This window comes from Vanacampus margaritifer, chromosome 8, assembly GCF_051991255.1.
Source record: "Vanacampus margaritifer isolate UIUO_Vmar chromosome 8, RoL_Vmar_1.0, whole genome shotgun sequence".
Classification (NCBI taxonomy): Eukaryota; Metazoa; Chordata; class Actinopteri; order Syngnathiformes; family Syngnathidae; genus Vanacampus; species Vanacampus margaritifer.
In genome coordinates this window covers 9341501-9354322 of record NC_135439.1, presented here as the reverse complement: position 1 = coordinate 9354322, position 12822 = coordinate 9341501, and the positions used below count along the sequence as shown (strand labels likewise).

Sequence of the window (12822 nt, the reverse complement as noted above, 5' to 3'; positions counted from 1 at the left end):
GCTTTCAAAGAATCTTTCATCAATCCAAATGCTGAATAATTCCTGTAACAGTTATTCACAAGCTTTCAAGTTAAAAAAAAAATACATCTGCCAGTGCTTGAACCGACCACATTTCGTGGTAAATGTATAATGGACTGATTGAAAATGTTCATCAGGCCTGTCCGTTTCTATCGACAGAAAGTCTATGCCAGCTAAAGATGGGTCTGGAAGAAATATTTTTGTATATAATGCACAGGTGTTCTATAGCTAAACAAAATATTAATATGAAGATTTTTTTGAAGAAAGAAAGTCAAGTCATCGAAGTACCAGAATGTACTCCACTGGTTCATTAATTAATCACCATTAGTGGTACACTAAAATAATCCACAAAATACTAGTTTCTACTATTCCATTGTGCGGTTCTTTCACTGGATCTCGAAAGTTTGTATGATTCTAGCAGGTTATGTTGACAGTGGGGAATTGATTACATTTGCCAGCAGGAGATGGAATGTGAACATGAGAGAAAAGAGGGAGGAGATATGGATGGGCAGGGTTGAGGACTAGATCGTAACGGGAGTCCAAGAGGGCAGGTAATGGACCGGTGGAGCGGGTGAAAATGGAGAGTGAAAGGTTGGGGCGTGGGGCAAAAATGCAGTTGTATGATGCTGCAACAAAAGGGAAAATGACAGTCCAAAGAAATGTCTGTGATATACAGTAACAAGCTGCGAAATCAAGAATTTGCTCATATGATGTAACTACATGGTATCTTTTTGGCCCAATCTCCAAACATTGGGCAAAGCAGGAACCATTGTGATTTGTAGCCCATGATCTTTGAGTTGGCTCAGGGTTTCCACCCCAAAAAAAAAAAAAAAAATCTAAAATCTTATCCACCCGTGTCCTAACCATGGAAACCCTAATAAATCACTGAGAGAAAATCCCACACAGCCAAGTCTAAGACAGATTCAAACCCTGAACCTCTCGACCTCCAAAGCCCTTATACGCCTGTGAGTATTCTCATTCATCCAGATCATTCTCAAGACCAAAATAAAACCCTGTGTTCATGGAGCGATACCACTTTTGATGTTCCAGTTACATTAAATTATAAGACTAAAAATGCATCTGAATAGTCCTTTGGTAATGACACACATGCTAACATTTCTTTTTTTTTTTTTCTCCATGTCTCGGATCATTTGTAGCTTCTAATGGTAGTGCGAGCTGGGTGAAAGCATGCCAATGAGGCAGGCTGCATGACTTCAGAGCTTTGGCACCTCAATAAAATGCCCCCATGAATGTTATGAGTAACACCTGGGTTGGAAAGAGCCTCATAGCGTTGAAGAATTTTTCAAGTTTCAGCATCCTTTTGTATCAAGTTGTAAAATCCAGTCATGCGCTTGTGTCCGTCTCCTCTCATGTAAATGTTCTGCACTCGTGTGTCAGTATTTTCCCGTGCTTGTGTAGTTTGTAGTGCAGCATGCAAGGTCCATTGATGGATGGCTGCTTTCAAATCAAAGTTTCATTTGGGGCCTCAGGAAATTTTCCACTGTTGGTTTTCCACTCCAGGTGATTCATTAGTAGGGGTGGTTACTATGTGTGCTGAGTTGGTGTGCACATACAGTTTGTGTTTACATTTGAGCACATCAGGGTTTTTTGCCTGACTGTGTAGTGCAAAACGTGCAAGTGTCAGGACCGGCTGTGTAGAAACGTCACATCTAAGATATGCGCTTATTATTTGAGAAATTTCTGTCTGGAATGCAGAATACAAACGAAACAAGATTGCTTTTTGTCTCGTCTTGAGTTCAAAATGGAAGAGCAGTTGATTGTTTAAGTCATGAATAAGAAAATCGACGGAGAAAAAAAATGATGACAATGTCCGATTCCAATTTCAGAAGAAGGCGATGTAAACCAAATACAGATGTTAAATCTTGAGGAGGGGGAATAGAAAACAACTGAATGGTAATAAATCGGAATGTCACATGCTCTACTGTTGCTTAATGCTTACGATAATGTGAATCATATGCCAAGGCCTTAGTGTTCACCGGGTAGTAACAAACTACACCAGTGGATGGATGGATCATATGGTTGAGCTGCACTTTTCACGAGCATCATGTAAACACCACGGAGGGAACTTGAGGACATGTTCATCCCTTCAGTGCCGTTATAAGGATATGTAGATTTCACGGTCTGTTTACATAAGCTGTTTTGGTTAGCCTGCGGTGACCCCCTTGTAAGCATCGCAGCAGCTTTTGTAATACAGTACAAAAACTAAGGATGCGCCGATACCACTTTTTTTTTTTTAGTATGAGTACAAGCGCTTTAATTTGAGTATTCACTGATACCGGTACTTGATAATGATATTAAATCTTATAATTTGGATGAAAATGATTGTTCAAAATATAATTTTTTTTTTTGTAACTTGGCATCTGTTTCAGAGTAATAATTTTAATCAGGGATGTGATTTTTCCGCTAATTCGCGGAATTCCGCTTTTTTTTATCTCCCCCCAAAAAAAAAAAAATCCGATTTTTATTTTATTATTATTTTTTTTTAGTAGTTCATTGTGTATGCACATGACTCCGACAGATAACATCTTCTGCTATAACAAAGACATTTGTGGTATGCTCTAATATGAGTTACTTTTCATTTGGTCATGATATAATTATTTGTTCATGAAATTTGAACTCTTCAACATTATTTATGTGTTAACTTAGTAATCACATGAGTTCGATATGATGATATTCTCAGTGATAGTTTTTAAAAGCAAAGGCAGTCCAATGTTTTTGAATGTGACTGATTTTGAGTTGACTAAAACTGCCATTTTATATGGGATAGTTCAATATACATTGAAAATTTATGCTGTTGTTTTGTCTATTTCTTTGTCATGTGAGTGCATTGAAAGTACTTAAAAACACGGAAAACCCATGAGCTCCGGGGGGCTGCGCCCCCCTTGTCCCCCCACCAGGGCACTGCCCTGGACCTAGCTGGGTGCCAGCGGCCCCCAGACCCCCGGCTAAATTTTCAGATTCACTTTGGTCAAATCACATCCCTGTTTTAATATATTGTAATAATTTTAACGTTAAACCACATGTTTTTCTTATCATTCTTGCCACGTTTGACTCAAATGTAGCTCTTAACAAAAGACTTCTCAGCCTACATGACTCTCTCTACTTGCCTGGAATTTTTATGCCAGGCTGGCAAAGTGGTGTAGGTTTGTCATATTGGAGTAGTTATCCAAATTGGTATCGTACCTGAATAGTGAAAATCTGCATTATAATTGATGCTCATTGAAATGCTTAGGGGGAAAAATTCAAGAAACCCACTTAAAAAAAACCCCACAACAACCCTAATTTTCCATGAAAAAACAGGGTATTATTGACAAAAATCTGTGAATATGCGAATCCACGGGTACCGAACTAGAAGTATGCAAGGGTCCACTGTATTGAATTAAACTGATTTTCTCTTTTGTGTGAAAGTAACATATAGTATATACCTTATGCTCATTGTATATCGAAAAGCAAAAACTAAACAGAATTTTTCCAGACTTTGAATTTTTGCGTGTGTCTAATCTTTTCCTAGTTTGATCATTTAACTCTTTGACTGCCAGACGTTTTCAGAAAAGGGATGCCGTGGGTTCCAGCCGATTTAAGCATTTTTGACTGATCTTTCAAGGTCCACAAAAAATTATGTGTTTGGACTATGGAAACACACATACTACCAAATGAAAGATTGGACACTCATCTTTCATCAGAAAAAAAGTTTGTTTCTACCTTATTCCGTTTTTCAGTAATCAACAATAGAAAATGGTTAGTTTCACCTCTGTTTTGAAAAAAAAAAAACGTCTTTTAACGTCTTTGGCACTCCTCCATATGATTTTACTAAACGTTATATAACGTTTTTGGCAGTCAAAATTTCAGGCCAGGCCAGCACAAATTTCCGTTTCTTTTGGGTCACTCCCAATTCTGGGGGAAAATAAGCTTGTCACTACCAACATATAGTTTGAAAGTACATGTTTGAGCATGCTCTCTAAGATAATTATTTTGTTTGGTGTGGAACATAGTCATTTGCCACCCACTCAGAGCAGCATACTCATGCTCTTAGTTGTAAGTCACTGACATGAGTTATACCAGTACATGCATTTGGTTGTAGGGCGTGCACCTCTGTTTCCTTTTAGGATTAGGGTTTAAAACTTCAGGTTAAGAATTTGGAGTCAAGGTCATAGGCTTGTATGTTGCGGTTTAAATTGAATGTTAGGGTTTTTCAGTGTTAAGATTTGGGATTCAAGTTAGGATTTGGGTTAAAAGTTGAGGTTCAGGCTTCAAGTTAGGCTTTCAAGTTAGGGTTAGGATTACAATTTAGGTTTATGAATTAGTTTTAAGGTTTTAAGATAGTGACCGTGTTTCTGTTTCGTGTGATTTTAGGCCTCGCAACTCTCCCAAACAGCTGCCAAAACAGGCCGTCGTCACAGCGCAGCCATGCATCCCAGTGCCCACAGGCATCCGAGCACCGGTTCCACCTCCGCCCACGCAAACGTCCAGGGTCCGCCCGAGCCCCCGCTCCAAGCGCCCCTTGCCTCGGAGGAAAGCACGCCCGGTCTAACCAGCACACTTGAACACATTATGGTTCAACTGGATGTTCTCACGCAGGTAAGCGGACGTCGGGCTCATCTTTCGTGGCACGTACCGACCGCTCCACCCATTCACGCAAGTAGAGAACAAAAGCGTCCTTTGACTTCTCAACTCGTAGGCCAGAAATGTTTTTTAGCAACAAAAACGGACACGAAAATGATTACATAAGTCCGTCTATGGTGCTTGGCACTGCATCCAACTGGTTGATTAATTACATTTCATTCAGTTCAAGCGAACATCACCTTCCAAAAACTTGTGTTCAATATGGATTTGGTTGTAATCCTGTTTTAATTGTCAGCGGCAGCCCCTCTGTGTTATTTTATCCACGTTTGATTCATGAATTATGTATCCTCAGATGATGTGAGGAGGTATTTGTAGAGCCTCTTCCATAGCGGCAACTATCTTTCAGCAATATTTGATATGCAGCTACTTTAGAAAGCTTTGTTTTTTTCATTGGGGTGTTCCACTTAGGTTCTCCAAGGGTGCAAATGTGCAAATATATTGACCTAGCTCTGTCAATATATCCCAAGACACATTTTTAAAGAGACGGAAGTGAATGAAATGTGGTGAGAAAGTAATGATAAAAAAAAATAGGTTGGAAGTTTAGTTATTCTGTATATCATATATAGTGGAGCTTGGGTTTGGGGGGGGGGGGCACCACAAATAGAGCGTCAAAATAAATGGAGTGTCTGCAAATTCCAAAGCTGGATGTTGTTGAATGGGGACATGCCGCAAAGGAATCTTTGGAGTCAAACATAAGGTCATGTGTAGAAACCTGCATGGGATTCTGTAGGGGGGGTGGGGGGGGGGCAGCTCATCCAGGCAGGCTGTAGCATGCTTTGTCACCCCTTGCACATTTCACCACTAATGCAAGCTTCTTTCAAGTCTGAAAACACCTAGAATGACAACGGGAATATCTGACACAATGACTAGTCACGGAATGAACTCTGACCTTTTCTGTCATGACATGTCAACTCTCGAGGAGAGGTTAGGCCTCGCCGGATGGCCGTCACGACAATTTCTCTTTACCACTTTACAGTGCAACAACCGCGCTATCAAATAAGGCAAATGCGTGCATATTATAGCGCCCATGCTATTAGGAAAGCACAAATAAACTGCCAATACTCACTTTCTCGCTTCACCATTCAGCTCTTCGAAACTCTCATATCGAGGAATCTGATTGAAGCGAATGAATTATTCAGCATACGACAGAAGCTTCCAAAGACACACTTTGCTGTCTTAGCTGTTTTTCGCTTGTCCGCCCACCACCCCACCCAGTTGTCAGTTGTCCTCCCCCTCTATATGTACAGCACTATATGTATTTAAGTGCTACGTATCACCCTATACATATTCTTTGGCACTCAAGCCAGAGTACTTTTTCAATGTTGCCCATCAGCCGTTCTATAAAGCAATGGAGGGAAGCTGTGATTTCTAGGAACATGTTTCAATGCATTCCATTTCTTTGATTATGGAGTTGATTTTCCTGTTGTAGAAGGAGCCCTTCAAGCTATTGGTGTTAAGATCGGTATCAGGAAAAAAAAAAGAGCAACGATGATGACATGTCAAATCGGTAAAATTACCGAATGAACAATACTGAGCTCTCCAGAAAAAAAAAAAAAAAGATCAGTATCGGCAGCCCCCTGATTTGTTCATCTTTAGTCTGACAATTTCATAATGCATCATACCCATCTCACTGGTTAGAATTTTTTTTTTTTGCTCACCCTTTAATGACTTTTTAAATAATTTTAGTGAGAGCTTTGTATGAATCAGTGGTGACTCAAATTGAGTTGCCAGATATTAGGTACGAGTCCAAGCTGGTTCTTGCCCTCCCCCTAAAGTTGACAAATACTTTCTCGGGCCGGTCCGCCCCTATTTAGTGCTCACGAAGTCCTTTTTACCAAATTATCATCAGGTATATGAAACCCAGTCCCACACGTAAATAAACTTTACAAGATGACCTACATCCTTTCCCCAAGATTTTTTTTTTTAGGTTACTGCCCTCAAACCGCACTAGCATGTTAGTAATGTTAGCATGTACACAATTTAGCGTACGACAAAGTGACTACAAAGCTGTAGTTTCCTTCCGGTGTTGAAAAGTGTCACGCAAAGGCCACATTGTAGAAAGGATATCCGTTAACACACACACACACACACAAAAATATGTTTCTAATACCCTACTCAATGTATATTTGGGTCATGTGTCTCTGCTAGTCATATAGACTGCACGCGTTTACCCACAACATATCACAAAAAAAAAAAAAAACTTGTTTTAAATCTTTATTTCTCACTTTTACTACTGAAACAGCGTGGCATCAACACCAGTCTGTCTTTTGGGTCGGATGTAGCTTAGGCCGTACCAAAGCGATGAGACTTCAACATGTAACACAAGGCCGGGTAATGCTAAAGGCGATGGGGAGTATAATGCATTCAAGGCTGAAAAGAAAAAACTTGCTCGCTCTATTTTAGGGGCAAAAAGATTTGGTTCCTATCCTAAATGAAAACTATGGAGCAGTATCATGTTGCTGTAGCCTGGGGACACGTGCACAATCGCACAAACAACATTAGTAAGTCTTGAGGACCGAGGGGGCCATATCAGGTTGGTAAGATAAACAGGGTGTTATTGATCTTGAGAACAGAGACTGGGAGAAAGATATACACGCCTTTTACCCCGCTTGGATGGATTGAATCACAGGAGATGCCTCGTCGGATGACCCCAAAGAAAACGCCCCTCACCCACACATGGCCTACATCTCAAGACAAAGACTGCAGGCAGCAATTTACTCATAATTTGTTTGGCGAGGCATTATTGGCGTGTTGGACATCAACAAACTATTGAAACGTCCTTATTATGTTTACAGGCCTGCTATCAGTTGTCTACATATACAGTTACAGGGTTTTTCCTGGCTCAAATTGAGGCAGCGGTGGTATTATCCTCACTATGATGGGTCACTATCGATACCAGGTATCGGTATCGGTGCCAATACCAGTTTTATTACAGACACTCCCCTACTTACGAACATTCGAGTTGCGAACAACGGTACATACGAACATTTCTGCGCGTACAGTATGTCGAAAAATGTTTGGAAAGAAATGCTGTGAGTTAGATTTTGTATTGCGCGTAGTGCTTCTTTCCGCCGCTAATACCGACGATTGGCGCTGTGAGAGCTCATTGGAGGCTCAGCAACGTGTCGAGGAGGAGGAGGAAGAAACGGCGGTCCCCATAAAAGGAGGAAATAACTTTTGAAGCCGATTCCAGCGACGACGAAGAATCTCTCATGATATAAAATCCTCCTCTTCCTCCTCCTCCATCATCTCCTTAAGCATCAAGTACATCTTCCAAAAGTAAGTTAAACTTCATTTTATTTATCTTATTACGTACATGTACATACTGTGTGTGTGTGTCTTTCGCTCTCTCTCTCTAACATACGTAGTACAGTACAGTACTGTCCGTATTCTCTCCATTTTATTAAAAGTTTTTTTCAGTACAAACCAATGCAGGTTACTTGTACAAGCCTTAAACATACTTATATAAACCTTCAATATACTTATATAGGCTTTAAACATAAATTATAATACAAAATATAGCACTGAAGCGACTTACGAACAAATTCACCTTACGAACGATCGTCCGGAACGTAACTCGTTCGTAAGGTGGGGAGCGTCTGTATAAGGTATCGGTACTCACGGCGGTACCATTATCGGCCGCCCACCTGCGCCATGACGTGCATGTATTCTGTAAATTCAACTGACTCGCTTTCATTTTTTTTTTTTACAGGCAACATATAATAATTCCATGTTTCAATAATAAGAATAATAGTTCCAATCAGAATATGACTATTATCATGTTAAAGCATTCATTGATTGTCAGTCACTTAGGCTGGAGGTGGTGACCAAATAAGGTGGCCGCTTCTGAATTTTGTACACAGGAAAAACCCTGCTTTTTTCTCATGGAGTTCATGGTTGAGCAACTTTATTGATGATCAGAAGACAAGCTTTATCGAAAGCTCTTTACAAGATATTGATAGATACTCGATTGCTCCTAAAAAGTATTGAACGAGATTCTAAAGCACTAGTGGTCATATTTAGTATAGAAATACCTTAAAGTTTGACAACAATCCATTCTGCCCCATGAAGATCATTATTATTCACTAGTCAAAATTTGATTTGGTCGTATTTAATGTTGAACGATTCTATTTTTGATAAATGTTTCGGTACATTAATACATTCGGTTAAAGCCAAACACTCCCTTAACCTTAATGACTAATGAGCTGGACTAATTAACGCAACTAATCAATTTTTTTTAACATTATTGCAGAAGTCTAAGAATAAAACAACCACAAATGTAATATCACTGTCAGGACTTTTCAGCCATCTTATCTTTGGAAATGCATTTATTTAATACTTTGATCAGCGTTCTGTCCTATTTTTGTGAGATATCACAGTACAGTAGTCCGGTACTTTTTGGACTTCTCTGGAATTCTGCATGCCCTGATGTTCTGCCAATTGTCTCAAAATGTTTAATTTGTGCAGTTGGAGACTCCACGGACTGACCCCCTTTGTTATTCCTTCCAAATTTATGTTTTTAGTTAAACCTGAGACTCTCCAAACCTGACTTGAGCTTTACTTCTAGATCTTTTCTTTCTTTCTTTTTTAATTTTTTTTTTTTTTTACAGTCATTTGAAGCATCGCTCGGATCCAATCTCAAAATATAGGCTGCGTTTTTGTTCCATAGATTTCAATTTGGGCAGCTTCTCACAGCAGTAAAAGAAGCTTGAGGCCCCTACAAGTCTGACAATAGCCTCATGGAAAGCTCTGTTGAATATCACCCATTAAAAAAAAAAAAAAAAGATCACAGAGCGAGAATCTGATTATTATCAGGGCTCACGATATCCATTCAGTGTAGGACAGTTTCATAACACATAATTACTTTTGCTAACATGTTCCCTTTGCCTCGTGTGGCGTAATCAAAAAAGCTTAAGGCTCACCTTCACTTAATTTGTTCATTAATGAGGGCATAAGTCATTTTTATGCAACATGTTTCACATAACTGTTTATATAACTGAATCAACAAATCAGCCAAAACAAAAGGAGAAAATCAGGATTTTTGTGAAAAAAATCATGTTAAGAAAAACAGTGACTAGTATTTATTTATTTATTTTTTTATTTTGTGATACTTTAAACAACAAAAACAAGACTGCGAAAGGGCTTTTGATGGAAAAAATTGTGGATGTCGATCGACACCTTTTTTTCAGACCAATACTAGTATAAGTACTTTTTTAGTATGCACCGGTGTCGATACTGCTAGTACTTAACGTGAATGAGTGTCATTTAATTCATCTACAAATATTTTCATCGGGCCACCATCTTATTTCTACGTAGAAAACTTTGCACTAAATTAACCTATGTAATGTATGTATTTAACAAAGCAGCACCCAACTCTCCAAAACAGACAATGCTTACAAAAACATGAGACGTTTCCATTCTGTCAAGATTTTAGTAAATAACCGTTTTTCACCCAACCTTGCAAACAAGGTCTTTTTGTTTGAAGCATTTAACAAGACAGTTTAAGACACGTCGACGTGTTCCTCACTCACTGTATCCAAAGTCGTGAGCTTCCTTGCCGCACTGTGTTTGTCACCAGGCAACACAAGGGAGACGTTCACAATCATGTTAGTGTTTTCAGCCTCCTTGAGATGATTTTTTTTTTTTTTTTTGCAGAACTCGTCGTAAAAGTGCCGCCTGAATGATTTGTGATCATTATTACACCGCCTGGCTTTGCAGTGAGACGCCATTGTTCTCTTGTCTTGGATGTCTTCAGGCACTACTCAAAATTCAAATAACAAATCGATCCGTCAGGGGCAAAAACAAAAGGAAATCAAATGAAGCCGAAGCAAAATAACAGACATGTAGCCTTTTTTTTTGCTGCAGTCACAAATAATTGAATCAAGGAGCGGCTGAGCCTTGAACTCGCAAGACCAGTGGCACCAGCAACATGTGCTCGGTTCATTAGAGAACGCCTGCACGCTTTCTCGTCTGTTATTTACTTTAGTTGCTGTGATTTGAGGACATTTTGGCAGGTGTGCATAAGTATTATACGCAAACAAGGTTGAACTCATCTTTATTTTGAAATTTTTGTTCTGAATATAGTGGAACCATGGTTTGGCTGGAATATCAATTGTATTGTATATTCGACCAACGACATGCTGACCAAAATATAGTCGTCCCCCCCCCCCCCCCCCCCCGCCTAAAGTGGTAATTGGTGTCAAGGAAGTATTTTGAAGTGATATATCGCGACTGTGAGACAAAAACCGGGGAGAAGCTAAGTAACCTGGGTTCCTTGTGGAAGTTAGGGAGAGTCTTTGCCACTTGTGCACGTACATGGACACTACTGGTCTTTTTTTTATTTTTTATTTTTTTATCAACCAATCAGTTGGGCATTTATTTTGTAAGTACGTTTGTGTAATATGAGTTTGAAATTATATTGCTTATGACTGTTAAAAAATGTCTAACTTCTAACTAAACGTCACTAGTACAAATCAAGATAAATACATGTTAACTGTGTGATCTAATGGCAACTGACATAATTTTCTATAGGAAGATGTATTTTTATTTTTTTTTTTTTATGTGAACTTGTTGCCTTAATCGTTGTAATTTCCAGTGAAGTCTGCCAATTGTGCTGATTACACCGATCCATATTGCATCTATTCTCGAGTGTCTTGTGCCAGGCAGAAGCAGACATTTTCCAAAGCAATATTGTTTCGCACTCACGACACCTCGAAAGTACACACACACACACACACACACACACACACACACACACACACTCACACAATTGCAGCCATTATTTGTCCATCACTGTCACGCTGGCGCTGCACGTCCTTGTCTAACATGCCTCCTCTGTCCTCTTGTCTATCCATCTCCTGCCTTCCCTCATCATCTCGCTTCCCTTCATCATCATCATCATCCCCGTCTTTGTCCGTCCAGACAGTGTCCATCTTGGAACAGCGGCTGACGCTGACGGAAGACAAGCTGAAGCAGTGTTTACAGAACCAGGTGGTGTCTCACGCCCAAGCGTCCCCAGACGAGGCTAGCTGGACGCCGCCTGCCGAGTACTGAGCCTCGCCGCTTGCCTATCCCAACTCGTCCTCGCGGAGACGCTTGAAGCGCGGCAGGGACAAATGTTGCAGAGGTGGTTGCTTGCAACAGTTCTGAGAGAGTGTCTCCTTTCTGCTGACTAAGTGTGTTTGCAGTAGGCGACAATTTCCTACTTGTCTGTTTGTTTTTTTGGGACAAACTTTTATCTGGCCGTTTTTCAAAAGTAGTGCAACATAAGAAGAATTATTTATGACCAGTTACGGTATGTCTTTTATCAGTTTCCAGTTTTTTTTTTTTTACATTTTTTATAAGATGTGGCATACAAAAATGCCAAACGATTAAGAATTAAAGCCTTTACACCCGATTTCTTGACTTGACTGGCCATGCCTTATACAAGCGGCCTGTAACCCGTCCTGTCCCGAACACTCCTGGGTCAATACGGAGTCCAGCTTTGGTTACCATGACAACTTGCAAAAGCAGACCCACGTAAAAGACGTAAAGCCATTCATAAAAAGTATTAATGGCTCATACAAAATAGTTCCATGAAGGTCCTCTTAAAGTGAAAGTTAATCTTGAGGTGCTTTTTGTATATTTGTATTTACTTTCTATACTTTCACTAAAACGTGACTTTTACTGTTGTAGCCGAACCATGTTGTTATTGTTTTTATCTTGTGTGTTTTTTGTTTTTTTCCCCCTCCCCTAGTTGAAATTAAAGAGTCTCCAGATGCGCTTTCATTACCATTTGCAAGTCCATTTGTTGTCATTCCTCCTGCCCGAGCAATGATGTCATCACCAGTCACGCTTTAAGGGGACCATTTCCTCCAGCGACCGGTCCCCGGAGCCCAGAGCGCTTGTCCGACACATCGTGACTTTCCTTTCGTTTGTTGTCTTCAGCAGAGATGTGGACAGCGTGAGTCGTGAGTTTTGTCATCGCAAGCGCCCGGTGAGTCACTTTCACCTCCTCCTTTGCCAGATTTTCGGAGCTGCCGCGTATTAGGCCCAACTTCTGCCAAGTGGTACGCGTCAGCCCGCCAAGTTGGGGGTTCCCTTGGGGGGGGGGGGGGGGGCGGGCGTGTAGGCAGGGGAGGAGATCATCCAGCGACAACATACGCATCACTTGTGATCAAA

The 12822-nt window shown here is 40.2% G+C and overlaps 1 protein-coding gene across 1 annotated transcript in view; it reads left to right on the top strand.

Moving 5' to 3' along the window:
- poc1a (POC1 centriolar protein A) overlaps positions 1 to 12429 on the top strand; it is a 29443-nt gene extending 17014 nt beyond the window's left edge. Inside the window, exons 10-11 of the mRNA XM_077573071.1 lie at positions 4393 to 4617; positions 11584 to 12429. Coding sequence (XP_077429197.1) covers positions 4393 to 4617; positions 11584 to 11715 — 357 coding nt within the window. The 3' untranslated portion in view covers positions 11716 to 12429. The remainder of the gene's footprint in view (positions 1 to 4392; positions 4618 to 11583) is intronic.
- The last annotated feature ends 393 nt before the right edge of the window (positions 12430 to 12822 follow it).